The following is a 14358-nucleotide window of genomic DNA, read 5'->3' on the forward strand; positions in this document are numbered from 1 at the left end:
AAGACAATGCAGATGATGATACAGTAATGGTAGTAGTGCAGTCAGGGCTAGAGGGAGCTGAAACCTATTCCAGTGCTTTGTGTACAATCTTTGGCTACAATGTTGCATTGTTTACTAAAGATTTATCACTTTGTAAATATAAAAATGCCAAATATTCCATAGTGTTTCCCTATGGCCACAGATAGTTTTGCTTGTCCCCTATGTGTCAATGTAACAGCGTTTCCCATATCTATTCATGATTGAAGCTTTTGTCGCTGTCTTACGAAATATACTTTTACTGTTCTTTTTAATCTATTACCCTGTTGCATTTCCAGCCCAGAAAAGCCCCCGTCCCCCCTCCTGACTCCTGTCTGTGTGAGATCATTGGTGGAGGTGAAGAGAACCATGCAGTTGATTTGGGGAAGGACTTAACACTCTGTACTGTTAATGTCTGCAATCAGGAGAGGACTGCAGGAGCCGGGGCTGCTGCTGCTGCTTGGGATTTGGTGCAGGGAATAAGGCCAAGGCTGCTGCTGCATCACACATTTAGCTGCATGTTGACTGAAGGACCCAGAGCTCCCCTTGTCCCTTTCAGATCCAGCCTCCAGTCCCGTCACCTCTCCATGGACTGACTGACCAGCCGATTCTACCCAAACCTCATTGATTGGAATCCGCAAAGATCTGTTCTTCAAATCCCGGATTGTAGCAGCAGAAGCAGACAACATGACATCGCCAGCAAAATTCAAAAAGGATAAAGAGATCATTGCGGAGTATGACACCCAAGTCAAAGGTATTGCATCGATTGTCTTTCATTATCTGCTGAGCTGGAGATTTACGGGGTGGATCTAGAATCTGGTGTGTTTCTGATTTAAAGCGTCATGTAGGTTGAGGAATCACTGGATGTTTTTTGGAAGGGCTGGGCTGTGGGATGTTAGTCAGCAAGGCCTGAGTGTCTCAGGAAATTTTTAGGCAGTAAGTAATTTTCAGGAGCTGTTAACCCTTGCATGAAGGAAGGGGTTAATGGCGGATGATCTGTTTTGCAATCCATCTTGTGACTATGCTGACAGCTTTATGCATAATGCAGTGTGTTTAGCCTTTTGTGACAGGAAGTTAACCCCTTTTCATCTGTCATCCAGGATTATAGCTTTGCTGGATATTATGATGTTTCTTTTGGTTGCAAATGTATATAAACCCAATAAATGATTGTAGACTGTTGTATCGCATTAGAGTCGTACTCCGACGCTATAAATTTCATTACCTGATATTTAAGGTTACCTTGAGGTAGAGTCTTGTCATGAGTCAGTGGTATGATGGGTTGCGTTGTGATAGGAGGCTATTTAAAGAAGTGCCATTGTGAAGAAAAATTGCGTATCCAATGTACCGTATGAGTGTGGAACGCCAAGTTTTGTTTTTATGTATCAATAGTATACATTGACATCATTGTTCATTTGATGTAGCTTTTTAGAAGCACCCTACGTAACGGTTGTGCAGCCCACATACACTGGAGTGTATACTAGTCACCCGCTGTTACAGTATACACATCATTCTTATTTGGTGATAACCTGATTAAGATTGCTTGAATCATGTTAATCTAATTTTGACCATCGATGGTTGCTTCCTACATGTGGTCATCATTCATGCGAATTGTCAGGCCTCCGTGATGCTTGAAAAAATTGCTCTGATCTTGATCACCATTATCTTCTTACTTGTATTTTGAAATTTCACCAAATTACTCTTTACACATATCGATTAATCGTTCGAATGAGCAAACGATGATACATTTTGCTTGTTCGGTCAGTTTAAAAAGATAAATTGTTTATTTTTTACAGGGTTGTTCAGTTCGCTGTGAATGAGAACGACTGAACGATTGGTGTTTAAACAGAACAATTAGCGGACGAGCCAACAATGATTTTTATGCCTGCATAAAATTAATGATAATTCGTTCACCTATCGTTCATCATTCAATCGTTGGCACACTGAACCATTATCGTTCATCAGCGATGAACGATGACATGTTCACTGTAAATGGAGGCGGGTGGAAGAGATCTCTGACCCGCTCCATTCAATGAGCGATCATTGTTCCACAGGAGCAATTATCACTGGAACGACTAGCAAGCACTCAAGCGCCAATAGTCCCATGTAAAAGGAGCTTAAGAATGGTAACAGATGTCATTTATTATCTTAATGCTACATTTTTTGATTGATTCTTAACCATTATTGTGGAATCCTTACCTGTATTCAAGGTCAATAATCCTTTTTTCAATGAGGTGCATTGAACATTCTGGTAGCTCATTCTGAAACTACAATCATGTGGAATTATGATTCCAGCAAATAAAGGTTATTCTTTGTATGATATCGAGTTCTAGAATCTTTCATATACTTTCTGAATCCGTTCCTCTGCTTGCCATCATTTAGAAGGAATCTTCACTGTTGGCTTCAGACAAATCTGTCTTGGTCATGTGATGGTGCAACAAAGTTTAGCTCTTTAGAAGACACAACTTTGATAACAGCATTGTAACTGGCTACATACCGGCTTGGTCTTCACATCGCCAGGTCAGCCGTTGGGGTCCATGTAGATGAGCCAGTTTATCATTTGTACGAGGGATCAGTATCGGAGTACGCTTGTGCAGCCTAGTTATACAGGTAGACATGTTGTTGGCGCCTTCAAACAAGAAATCGTTTAGTCGTTCACACTCGCTGTATATGTGAATGAGAAGGACTGAATGAGCGCCGTTTAAACCGAACGATAAGTGAACGAGTCAATGATGATTTTTATGCCTGCGTAACATGAGCGACGAACGGTAACTATTCATCGTTCAGTCACTGGATGTGTTCAAACTAAATGATTATCGTTCACTTTCGCTCGTTCGAATGATAATCGTTCTGTCTGAAAGGGCCGTTTTTCCTCTGAAGGTAAACGATAAGGGTTCCTGTTCAATGACTTGAAGTGGAGAGCTTGAAAATAATGATAAATGTAAATAGAAAGTATATTGGAAAATTGTTCAAGGCTGCCTTCATATTCTTTATAATCAATGGGACAGTATTGAAATAATCCTATCTAGTTGATGGGGTTGTCCAGTTAACCCTTGTGTTTTTACTAGTTTCAAAGTGCAGGACTGCAATGAACAAGGCTGGGGTCAAATAGACCCCATGGTATCATACCCTTCACTAGGGCAACCTGTAGTAAAAATAACAAGCAGAGCTGCTTACTCCTCCACCACCAGTACTGCAGCTCCGACATTTGTGGTGAGATTTGATGTCCCCTGTAGTCAGGTGAGCGCTGCAGGCAATTCAGGGGAGATATGCGAGTGGTCTTCTGCATTGGAGGATCAGGCAGGGAGAGGGAGGATAGTGCAGACGCCGTTTGTATGGCTGCAGAGTTCTTCCAACGATCAATCAGCCACACTGCCGGATCATTAAGGCAGCAGTCAGGGGTCTCTGGATCTATCAGACCCTCCTGCCTCTGGATGATCAGGAGCAGATGCTTTTCGGCACAATTTTACCTGAAAACTGCGTCTTGCAGTTACAAAAATACAGTAACTTCAGCTCAGAAAGGCTTCCTGGGATTGAAAAATGTATCAACTTAGGCAGAAAAATTGCAAAACAACAAACTTTGCAATATACTTTCCTTATTGATCCATTTTTGGTTCCCCAGTACTCCTTATTCCTCTGTTTGCATCAGATGACCACAACAGGCAGTAGTTGGCTGTAGCGATGACCTACCATCAATGGTAACATTTCCGCTTTAGCCAGTGATTAGGTGTTGTGGTTACCTGATGTGCGTTATTTTGACACTCCTGAAAATTCTCAAGTGTTAGAAATTTAAAACGGTGGAGGTTAATGAACCAGAAGTTCCACCGATGCGAGAACAAACATGCGCACAAGACTTCCCTAGAAAATATGTCTGGCCAATCTACATTAGCTGAGAGATTAGATATCGGGAGCTCAGAGCCTGAGGTCCTCTTACATGTGTCAGCTATCAGGTGTAAGCATTTGTTCACCCAGAAATTGGGAATGTAAAGGGACCAACAATCAGCCAATGAATGAGCGACCAACAATCAGCCAATGAATGAGCGATCACTCATTCGTTAGCTGACCATTCAGTTTGAGTGAATTCCTAAATGATGCCTGATGGGCTGCACATCTGTGGGCAGTGAGCTGTATATACGGCCTACGGGGACGAATAATTGTAGTTCTGATCGTTCGTGCCCATAAGCTGATTCATGATCCATGTCAAAGAAAATGAAAGAAGTGCCGATCTACATGCATGTCAATCAGTGCTCCTTACATCAGCCTGAGAATTCATGTCATGTAAAAGGACCTTTAACCCATTAATGCCACGGGATATACGTTTATGTCCTGGCAGGGTGGTACTTAAAGCAACAGTGGGGATCGCTGAAAACACTGATCATCGCTGTTAACCCCCCTACAACCTGCAAATGTAGATTGTGGAATGTAAAGGGTTCACAGAGGGAGCTCGGTTGCTCTGTAATGTCTTTGATCACCGCTATGTAATCGCAGAGGTCCGATGGGTTGTGATCACTATTGTCAGTGGTAATGCATTGAAATTCAAAGATACTGCAGTGCATTGTCATAGCAATCATAGCTTTTCTGGTTCAAGTCCCCCACAGGGATATTAGATCCACCCCACTCCCCAAAAAATAAAAAACCCTCTGTTAAAAAAAAAAAAAAAGCTAAAATGCTTATTTTGTTCATTTTGCCTTCCAAAAAAAATGTAATAGAAGTGATCAAAAAAGGCCATAAGTACCCCAAAAGGCCTCCCAGAGCTCTGTCCATGGAAAAATAAAAAATAATTATGGGACTTTGAATGCAGAGATACAACCGCATCACTTATAGTTACGCCAGTGCTCAATGCTCACCAAAAGAAAATACTTTGTGTACCCCCAAAAAAATGGTACCAAAAAAAGTGCAGCTCGCCACACAAAAAACAAGTCCTCATACGGCCATGTTAACGGAAAAATAAAGTTATGGCTTTTGAGAAGTGGAGATGAAAATCCCTCAAAGATTGTTGCGTTCTTTGGTCCACAATAGGCTGTGTACTTAGGGGTTAACAGACACTTCAGTGTATATTCTTATTCTTTTTTGGCAAGTCTCTGTAAAAGTACGCTTTTAGCCTGTAATAAAACTTGTATAACATGATGTTCTATGAGGAAAGTGATTCCTTTATCCTGCTAGAAATGTCATCCATTGTCTTTTTGTTTTAATCACATGCAAAACAGCAGCTAAGACTCAGCCAAAACAATTCTCAAAGCATTTATGTAACTAATAGCGTGTAGCCGACTTACTCCTCGGCTCATGCTGTCGCTATTATAGACCTTCCACTTCAGATCTCCTTTTACACATTTTTTTTTTAATGAAAAATAAACCTTCCTCCTAATGATGCGAACATGCAGGACGCCGGATGCACGCTGACACGGACCAGAGGTAGGCAGGGTCTGCTTTGTCTCCTGAGCGCTTTGATGCTGTCCAGTCTTAGGTCATTGTTAATTATTGTTGCAGACATTGAGACACACAGCACTGGTAGGAAGTGCTGATATAAGCGTTCTTCATTCTCTGACCTCTAAAGAAGGAGAAATTGGATATATATTTATATTGTAATATAATTGTGTTTTTTGAAAACTCAGGTTTAAATCGGGACAAAGGAGCTGTCACAGACATTTCCATTCAGCACTTTCCTATGATGAAACTCCGTCCCGTCTGCATCTGCTGCCCCCCGTTCCTCCACAATTTTCTCCATAATTACCCCTTAATATTACTGGAAGCCCATTTGAAGCAAACCTCAAAGAGATTTGCTCTTCCAGAATTTTAAGGGACCTTTTTTGTAGAGCTCGGCTGTGTTTTACAGGGTATTTACATTGCCTCTTATTCCAGGTCATCCAAAATGTATCTAGTGTAGGCTTCTAGTATGTTCAACCTCCTGAATCTGTGATGCCACCTGTTCCTAGGAGAAAGAATGGAGAAGAGTGGTGGATTATCAGTATCTTCAACCTGTGCAATGCTCTTTCATATACACTCATTATCAAAAACAATCCCTCTAGCTTGGGTACAAGATGTGATATGGCATACAGGTTACATATGGTATCTGGTGGCATGTAGCTCCACATTTGCTGTAAATGAGTCTCTAGACCATAAGCTGTCCCACATGTGTTATATTTGCGATAAATGGGGCGACCCTGCAGTCGTAGAAGTGTGACAATGTTGTGGGGGCTTCCGGTGAGCCCCTCGTGTGTGCGGCTGAGGATTATCCTGCTGGAAGCCGCCATGAGAGGAACACATGTGGCTGTAGGATGTCCTGAACATATCACTGATCTGTCATTGTCCCTCGTACCACTACTAGGGGTGACCGACTGTCTTATGCGATGACCCCCAGACCATCATACCAGCAGGGGGCAGTGAGCCACTCCAGAGCAAAGGCATAGTTGAGGTGCTCGCCCCGATGTCTCCAGACACTAACATGGCTATCGTCAGCGCCCAAACTGAACCTGGATTCATCACCGAAGACAACCTGGTTCCACTCCGTAATGACAAAACTCGACAGAGATTTGTCATTCAGAATACCACTGCAAACAGAGGAAACTGTGGGAGACTGTCAAAGGTAGTACATGTAATGGGCGCCATGAGACCAAATGTACTTTAGCCAAGAAACTGGAAATGATTCCTGCAGACACAGGTGTAACGATGGCAACCCCCTGTCTCTGCATGGTGAACAACGAAATGGTTGGAGCTGCTGGTGCTTGTCAGACACTTCTCTCTACTGGTGGTCTGTCGAGGACGTCTTAAGCCCGGTCACCTTGTGTGCCCTAACACATCCACTGGTGCCAACACCTCCTAACAGTCTGGTCAGAATGGTCCAGGTGGGGGACAATTCACCGATACGACCATCCAGCTTCTCGTATCCCATAATAACATTTTAGAGGCATCTAGTGGTCAACAAGCTCTACACAAGCGGAAGAAGAGGTCACTACACACAAGGATCCTCTGAGAGCCTTTTATAAGCCAAGGGGGGAACCACTTTTAGGTCTCAGGTGACAAGACCATTCATGTAATCGCACTACAACTCTAGTAACATAGTATGTAAGACTGAACAAAAAGACATCTGTCCATCCAGATCAGCCTATTACCCCCCCAATGTTGACACAAAGAAAGGCAAAAAACAAACCAATTCTCCTCATTTAGATGAAAAAGTTATTAATAATTATAAATTGTATCGCTCAAGAAAGACATCCAGGCCTCTCTTGTACTCTAAACATTTACATATCTGAGATGTAACCGCATGCATTTTTTCAAATACAAAGAGTGTACATGGTAGCAGTTTGCCGTTCTGCGTGCTGTTGGGATGTGCTGTCTTTAAACAATTGAACAATTAAAAAAAAAAAAAAAAAATTCCTCCAGACCCATCTTTGGTTTCATTAGAGAGATCACAGGGTGCTCAGGATTCACAACATGCACCTACCCCTTTAATTACACTGCAATGGTGAGTTACCAGACGATTACCCTATATAAAGCTGGAATAGTTATTTACTCCTCCACTAAGTACTATATGTACATTGTTTGTCACTTGCTTTAGACAACATTGCTGTTTTTAGAATTCTTTTTCCTGTGTGTAAAGAATGTATCAGTTTTGAGCTTTAGTTTGTTGCTTGATTCACCATTTAATGAGACAACGTGATTAAAAACTTCTTAATTCTGTTGCCAGAATAATGTATAGAAACTGGGTGAGTCCCTTCTGGCAGCGAATGTGTTCGAATAATACTAATACACCCTAGTTAGGATGAGCAGCGCCGCACCCACAAGCCTGAACACTGCACCCCATTCAGGATGTCTGCAGGGTGAGGTGCGAGCTGGGGTGTGATAAGAAGATTCACTTGGAAGGTGCCAGGTCTATGAATTAAGCTACTTTCCTCATTATTGTAGTATCAGTGCAACAGACTTGCATAAACCATGTGCAGGGTTCATCTGCAGAATATTTTCGTATTGTGTACTCATATCTGTTTATCACCGACCAATTACATATCTTTTCATTATTCTGAAACATCCTCTTTAAGAGCGGCAGAACATCATTGCAGCTGCATAGCTTTTACCAGTGAAAGGCTTAGAATTAGACCTTGATTTATTTGGCTTGGCAGCTTGCCTAAATGACTGCATCCATTCATTGCCTACCCCTTCTCTTTCCCCCTTGTGCAGTAGTTCCACTGGGATCATTGTTCACTTGTACAAGATATGGTATTGCATTCTCCACATGAGCCCAACTGAATCACTGCTATTTTATGCATAGATTTTACTACTGTTTAAGTTCAAAAACTTTTGGCCTTACATGCAGCCTTGGCCAAAAGTTTGGAGACTGAAACAAAGTTTGCTTCTCCAGTTTTTAGAATAGCCATTTGCATTAACTGTTGATAGTTAGAAGAATCATCGGATGAATTGCAATACATTACAAAGTTATTCCTTGCCATAAAAATAAACATAATCACAAAACCCCAATTTCCACTGAATTTCAGTCCTGCAGCAAAATAACCTGCTAACATTTTCAGTGACCTTCTCGTTAGCTCAGGACAGTGTTAATGAGAACAAGGCAGCTGATATCATTCTGTCATTCTCATTGAATTATAAGAGCAGACTGGTTGCTTTAAAAGGGGACCTGGTGGAATCATTGTCATCTTCTGTTAACAAAATAAATCTTGTTATTATTCTACAGCGCTTTCAGGTAATCTTTATTTATTATTTAATCATGGTTACCTCCAAGGAAACCCGTGCAGTCATCATTGCATCACAAGGGTTTTTTTTTTTATACAAGCAAGGACATTGCTGCTTGTAAGATTTTCCCCTAAATCAGTCATCTATTGGATCATCAAGAACTTCAAGGTGAGAAATTAAATTACCATCAAGAAGGCTTTAGTGCACCCAAGAAAGTCCAGTAAGTGCTAGGACCGTCTCTTAAAGAGGATTCAGGGTGGGATCAGTTCAACACCAATGCAGTGATGTTAAATCGTACTTAATGTTGAGGCTACGGGAGGATATAGGGGCAGGAGAGGAACTTGTGGAATCTCTGTGGGGAGAAATACAGGGAGAAAAAAATAACAAAATCCTGATAGAGGTTTTCTATAGGCCACCAAAAGCAACAGAAGAAACTGAAAACTTATTAAGACAAATAGAAGAGGTGTCAAAATGAAGTAATTATTATGGAGAACTTTAATTATCCGAATATAATATGGGAGGACGAAACCTGCAAATCTCACAAGGGAGATAAGTTCTTGAGAACAATTAAAGATAACTACATGAACCAACTAGAGGGAGGGCTGCTCTTGGCTTATTAACTAACAAACCAGACAGAATCATGGGGGTGCAGGAACACTTGGGAAATAGTGACCACAATATAATTAATTTTCAGCTGTCATTCAATAGGAAGCCTTATCACGGAGCGAAAAAAGAACTAAACTTTAGTAAAGCAAAATTTGATCAGCTTAGAACTACTATCAGTAACATTAATTGGGCCAACATCCTCAAAAATAATAGTACAGATGACAAATGGGAGAAGTTTAAAAGGATCCTAATCACCTAATGTGAGCCGTTCATACCCTTTAAAAATAAAAGAACTACAAGAAAAAGGAAACCAATTGGGCTCGGCAACACTGTAAGGGGGGCAATAAATGGGAAAAAAAGAGAGAATTAAATTGCTAAAACAAGAAGGCAGCGAAGAGGCGCTAGAATCATACAGAGTGGGGGAGGGGCAAACAAATCATGTAAAGAAAAGTTCAAAATTGCTAAAGAGGAGCCAGAAAGACTGATCGCCAAAGGGAGCAAGAACAGTCCTAAACTATTCTTCAATTATATAAACCGTATAAGGATTTGCACTGTAAGCACTGGCCCTTTAACAAATATTGCAGAAGAAGCCATAGAAGACGAGGGAGGCTGGGTGGGTGGGCGTTGGGGCAAATCTATTTAATTTTTTTTCTCAAGTGTATTCACGAATGAAAAAGAAATGTCACACGAGATACAGGGGAATAAAACAACCCCCCCCCCCCTTTCCCCAACTGCTAAATATTGCATGCCTAACACAGGAGGAAGTGCAGAGCCAGTGGTTATAGAGGATTAAAATCGATAAATCGCTAGGCCCAAATGGAATAAATCCAAGGGTTCTAAGGGAACTAAGTGAGGTGATAGCTAGACCGCTATTTCTTATATTTATGGACACTACTGAGACTGTAGTTGTACCACTGGATTGGTGCATTGCCAAACTGGTTCCAATATACAAAAAGGGGTCTAAAAGAGAGCCTGGTAACTACAGGCCGGTAAGTCTCACTTCAATAATTGGAAAAATATTCAATGGGTTTCTGCGAGATGCCATCCTAGAACTCCTCATCAGCATGGGTTCATGAGGGGTCGATCATGTCATACCAATTTGATCAGCTTCTACAATGAAGTAAGTTCTAAGCTGGACCTGGGAGAGTCTATTGATCCCGTGTATCTGGATTTCTCTAAAGCATTTGACACCGTGCCACATAATAAGCTGATATATAAAATGAGACAGCTTGGATTGGATGAAAACGTGTGTATCTGTGTAAAGAACTGGCTCAGCGATAGAAAGCAGAGGGTGGTAATAAATGGTCCATACTCTGAATGGGCCACTGTCACTAGCGGGGTGCCACAGGGCTCAGTATTAGGCCCCATTCTGTTCAATATATTTATCAACGACCTGATGGAGGGGCTGCACAGTAAAATATCAATATTTGCAGATGATACAAGAGAATAAATAAAAGAACAATATGCAGCTACAAACGGACCTGGATAAGCTTGGGTAGAAAAATGGCAAATGAAGTTCAGTATTGATAAATGTAAGGTTATGCACATGGGCAGGAGAAACGGATGTCACCAATATACGCTAAATGGGGTACTGCTAGGGAAAAGTGAGATGGAAAAATATGTGGACCTGGGGGTACTAGTGGATTGTAGACTTATCTAGAGCAATCAATGCCAGTCAGCTGCTGCAAATGCAAATAAAGTCTTGGGGTGCATTAAAAGATGCATAGGGACGAGGGACGAGAACATTATCCTTCCATTATATAAGGCACTTGTCAGGCCTCACATGGAATACTATGTACAGTTCGGGACACCTGTGCTCAGGAAAGATGTTACAGTGCTTGAAGGGGTTCAAAGAAGGTCAACTAAACTAATGGAATGAGAGGACTGGAATACCCAGAGAGACTATCAAAATTGGGATTATTTACCCTGGAAAAAAAAGACGGCTAAGGAGCGATCAAATAAATATGTATAAATACATGAGGGGACAATACAAGGATCTCTCCCATGATCTGTTTATACCCAGGACTGCAACGGTAACAGGAGAGCATCTGCTACGTCTAGAGGAAAGAAGGTTTCATCACCAACACAGAAAGGCGTTCTTTACTGTAAGAGCAGTGAGACTCTGGAACTTTCTGCCTGGGGACATGGTGGCACTTTTTAGAGTGCTATGATATTACAGGACATAGACATTAGGTGACCAGCGGGGTTGTTGATTCGGGTATTGCAGTTAGGTAGGAACTCAAACGTTGAGATCCAGGATTATTCTGGCTGCCATATGGAGTCGGGAAGGAATTTTTTTTTCTCCTCCAAATGAGCTAATTTGGCTCATGGTTTTTTGTTTTTTTTTGGCCGTACTCTGGATCAAAAATGGGGATGGGGGGGGGGGGAGGGTAACATTCTGCATCAAGTACAGGGACTGCAGAGGACTAAGGGAAAATTATTTTCTCTAATGAAGCCCCTTCAGACTGTCTGGGACATCTGGAAGAATGATTGTCTGGAGAAGAAAAGGTGAGCGCTACCATGAGTCCTGTGTCATGCCAACAGTAAGACCTCCTGAAACATTCATGTGTGGGGTTGCTCTTCATCCAAGGGAGTGGGCTCATTCACAGCCTAAGACTGCCATGAAGAATGGTATTAAACATCTTCCAGGAGCGACTTCTCCCAACCATCCAGCAGCAATTTGGTAATGACCAATGCTTTCTCCAGCATTACGAAGCACTACATCACAAGGCAAAAGTGATAACCTAAGTGGCTCTGTGAACAACACTGACATTTTGGGTGCATGGCCAGGAAACTCCCCAGATCTCAGTCCCATTGAGAACCAGAGGTTAATCCTCAAAAGCAGGTGGACAATCAAAAACGCAGAACTTGTGATAAACTGCAATCACTGATGAGGCAAAATGGGTTGCCAATGCCATCATTTGGGATTTGGCCCAGAAGCTGATGTCCAGAATGCCTGGGCAAATTGCAGGAGAAAAATAAAAAGGGTGAACACTGTAAATATGGAGGTCTTTGCCTAAACTTGATGTTTTAAATGGTATACTGAATTTCAATTATAAGCATTTCATAAATTTTAGCTTTTATTGACAAAGGCCTCCAAAACAGTAGCTATGTGATATGGACAAGAAGAGACATGATGAGTTTTGGTTTTCAACTGGACCATCAGTCCATCCTACCAAAGCTATCCTACCTTTTGGGCTTCTTTCACACAAGCACATATCGGCTGGCCGTTTTCACGGCCAACCGATATACGCTATGTTGGGGGCAAAAATCAAACGTTTGTGCGCCCGTTCTTATGGCTTGGTGAGGCCGGCGCCGACCTCACCAAGCCATCTTTTATTTCCCCTCCCTCCCCATCGCAGGCTTACCCGTCTTCCTCCTAGCTCAGTCTGTGCAATGGGAGCGGGTGGGGCGGAGCTAAGCACTAGTCTGCCCCGCCTCCTCCCATTGATGGCTATGGATGAGGGGCGGGGAGAGGGCGGGCGCTTTAGCTCAGCTCATGTCCTACCCCTTGTCTATAGCCATTAATGGGAAGAGGCGGGGGGGATCAGCGCTTAGCTCTGCCCCCGCCCCTTCCCATTGCACAGAACGAGGGGGAGGAAGGCCTGGTAAGCCTGCACAGGTGAAGGGGAGAGCAGAGGCTGGACGTATTCCGGCCCAAACCTAGTTCCAGAACTATGTTTTGGGCTCAACGTAAAAACGCCCAGTGCTATATTGACTGGCCGGGCATTTTTACGTCTCGCAAATACGCCCATGTGATCTGATGATTGGAATCCATTGCATCAGATCACAGCGCAAATCGGCCGACCGCGAAAATGGCAGCCGATTTATACGCTCATGTGAAAGAAGCCTTAATGAAATCAATTGTGTAACTTTTGGCTATGAGTCTTATAGACAATCTTTCTTACAAATTATATTCTATAAGACCACCTTTTTTCAATTTTTTTTTTTTTTTGCCAATCTTTAAAAGCTTATTAAAAATTACTTAGCCTTTCCACTTAAGGAGGCACGGTGGACCTCTGGCTTCATTAAATACAGTGTGTTGGCACAAAGAAAAAGTCAATGTATTTTTATAGCCCTCTATTGATGATTGATTTATCTAAATGACAAGTCTGAAAATATTGTACCTAAGGAATTAATGTACGTGTTTATATATAAAAAAAAAAAAAGTCTTAGCAAATCTGTGCAACCTGGGCAACTTTTCTAAAATGACCATACTGGAGTAGTTGAGATATAATCTTCTGTCCATACAGAGCTCTTGGGATCCAAGTTTTTGTCATGAGTTGGACCCTCTGATCAAATATTCACATCTTCTTTGGATAAATGATCAACCTATTTAGTGGGTAAAACCCCTTGAGTATTTAACTGAGGTAATCGGATGATGCACCTTCTTATTGTATCCCTCACTCTTCAAGTTGTTCTGTTTGTCAGCATGAGCTGTTAAAGCCAAGGGATCACTATGGTACCAGCTTGTGAATCCATTCATTGTATGTGTGTGTAATATGTATATAATATAATTTTATATAAATGTTTTCAGTTGAAGGAAGTTCCATACATTCTTTTTAACAATAACTTGCCTAGTATAACAAGATGACGGTTCCTCTTTAGGCATCTGTGGATTGCAGTGTATAATAATCACATATGAAGTGTAAAAATACAAGATGCCATAAATTATTCTGTTCCTGTATCTGAGAATTTGCCGTCAGACATTCAAAAGTCAAATTTATAAGGCAGTGGGGAAAACGGCTAGACTAGAAAATACTGATTTACAGTGCAGAATTTCTTAGAAAGCTGGAAAATCTGAAACTATGTATCACCTTGTGTCTATCAATAGAATTGGTGTGTACAATCGGAATTTGATTATGAAGAACTTCCTAACAGGAAACTGTTTAGTGAAAGAGGGCCATGTTTTACTAGGAAGTCTTCTTCTTTTTTTTTTTTTTTTTCTCAAGTCTTTTGACACAATATACACACAAACCTCTTTTTAAGTGGACCTTTCCTGTGTATGCAGTAGAGGCCGTTTTTTGGATTAAACCAGTATGCAACTTTGTCTTTTGT

The 14358-nt window shown here is 41.6% G+C and overlaps 1 protein-coding gene across 3 annotated transcripts in view; it reads left to right on the top strand.

The window, feature by feature from the left end:
- Nucleotides 1-14358, top strand: part of SRGAP2 (SLIT-ROBO Rho GTPase activating protein 2) — a 143822-nt gene that overhangs the window by 3382 nt on the left and 126082 nt on the right. For 2 of the 3 annotated variants that reach the window (XM_066600191.1, XM_066600193.1), the window contains exon 2: nucleotides 315-769. In XM_066600191.1, coding sequence (XP_066456288.1) covers nucleotides 703-769 — 67 coding nt within the window. In that variant the 5' untranslated portion in view covers nucleotides 315-702. The remainder of the gene's footprint in view (nucleotides 1-314; nucleotides 770-14358) is intronic. The other variant, XM_066600192.1, reaches the window with a different exon arrangement.

The sequence above is a fragment of the Eleutherodactylus coqui genome, chromosome 4 (assembly GCF_035609145.1).
Source record: "Eleutherodactylus coqui strain aEleCoq1 chromosome 4, aEleCoq1.hap1, whole genome shotgun sequence".
NCBI lineage: Eukaryota > Metazoa > Chordata > Amphibia > Anura > Eleutherodactylidae > Eleutherodactylus > Eleutherodactylus coqui.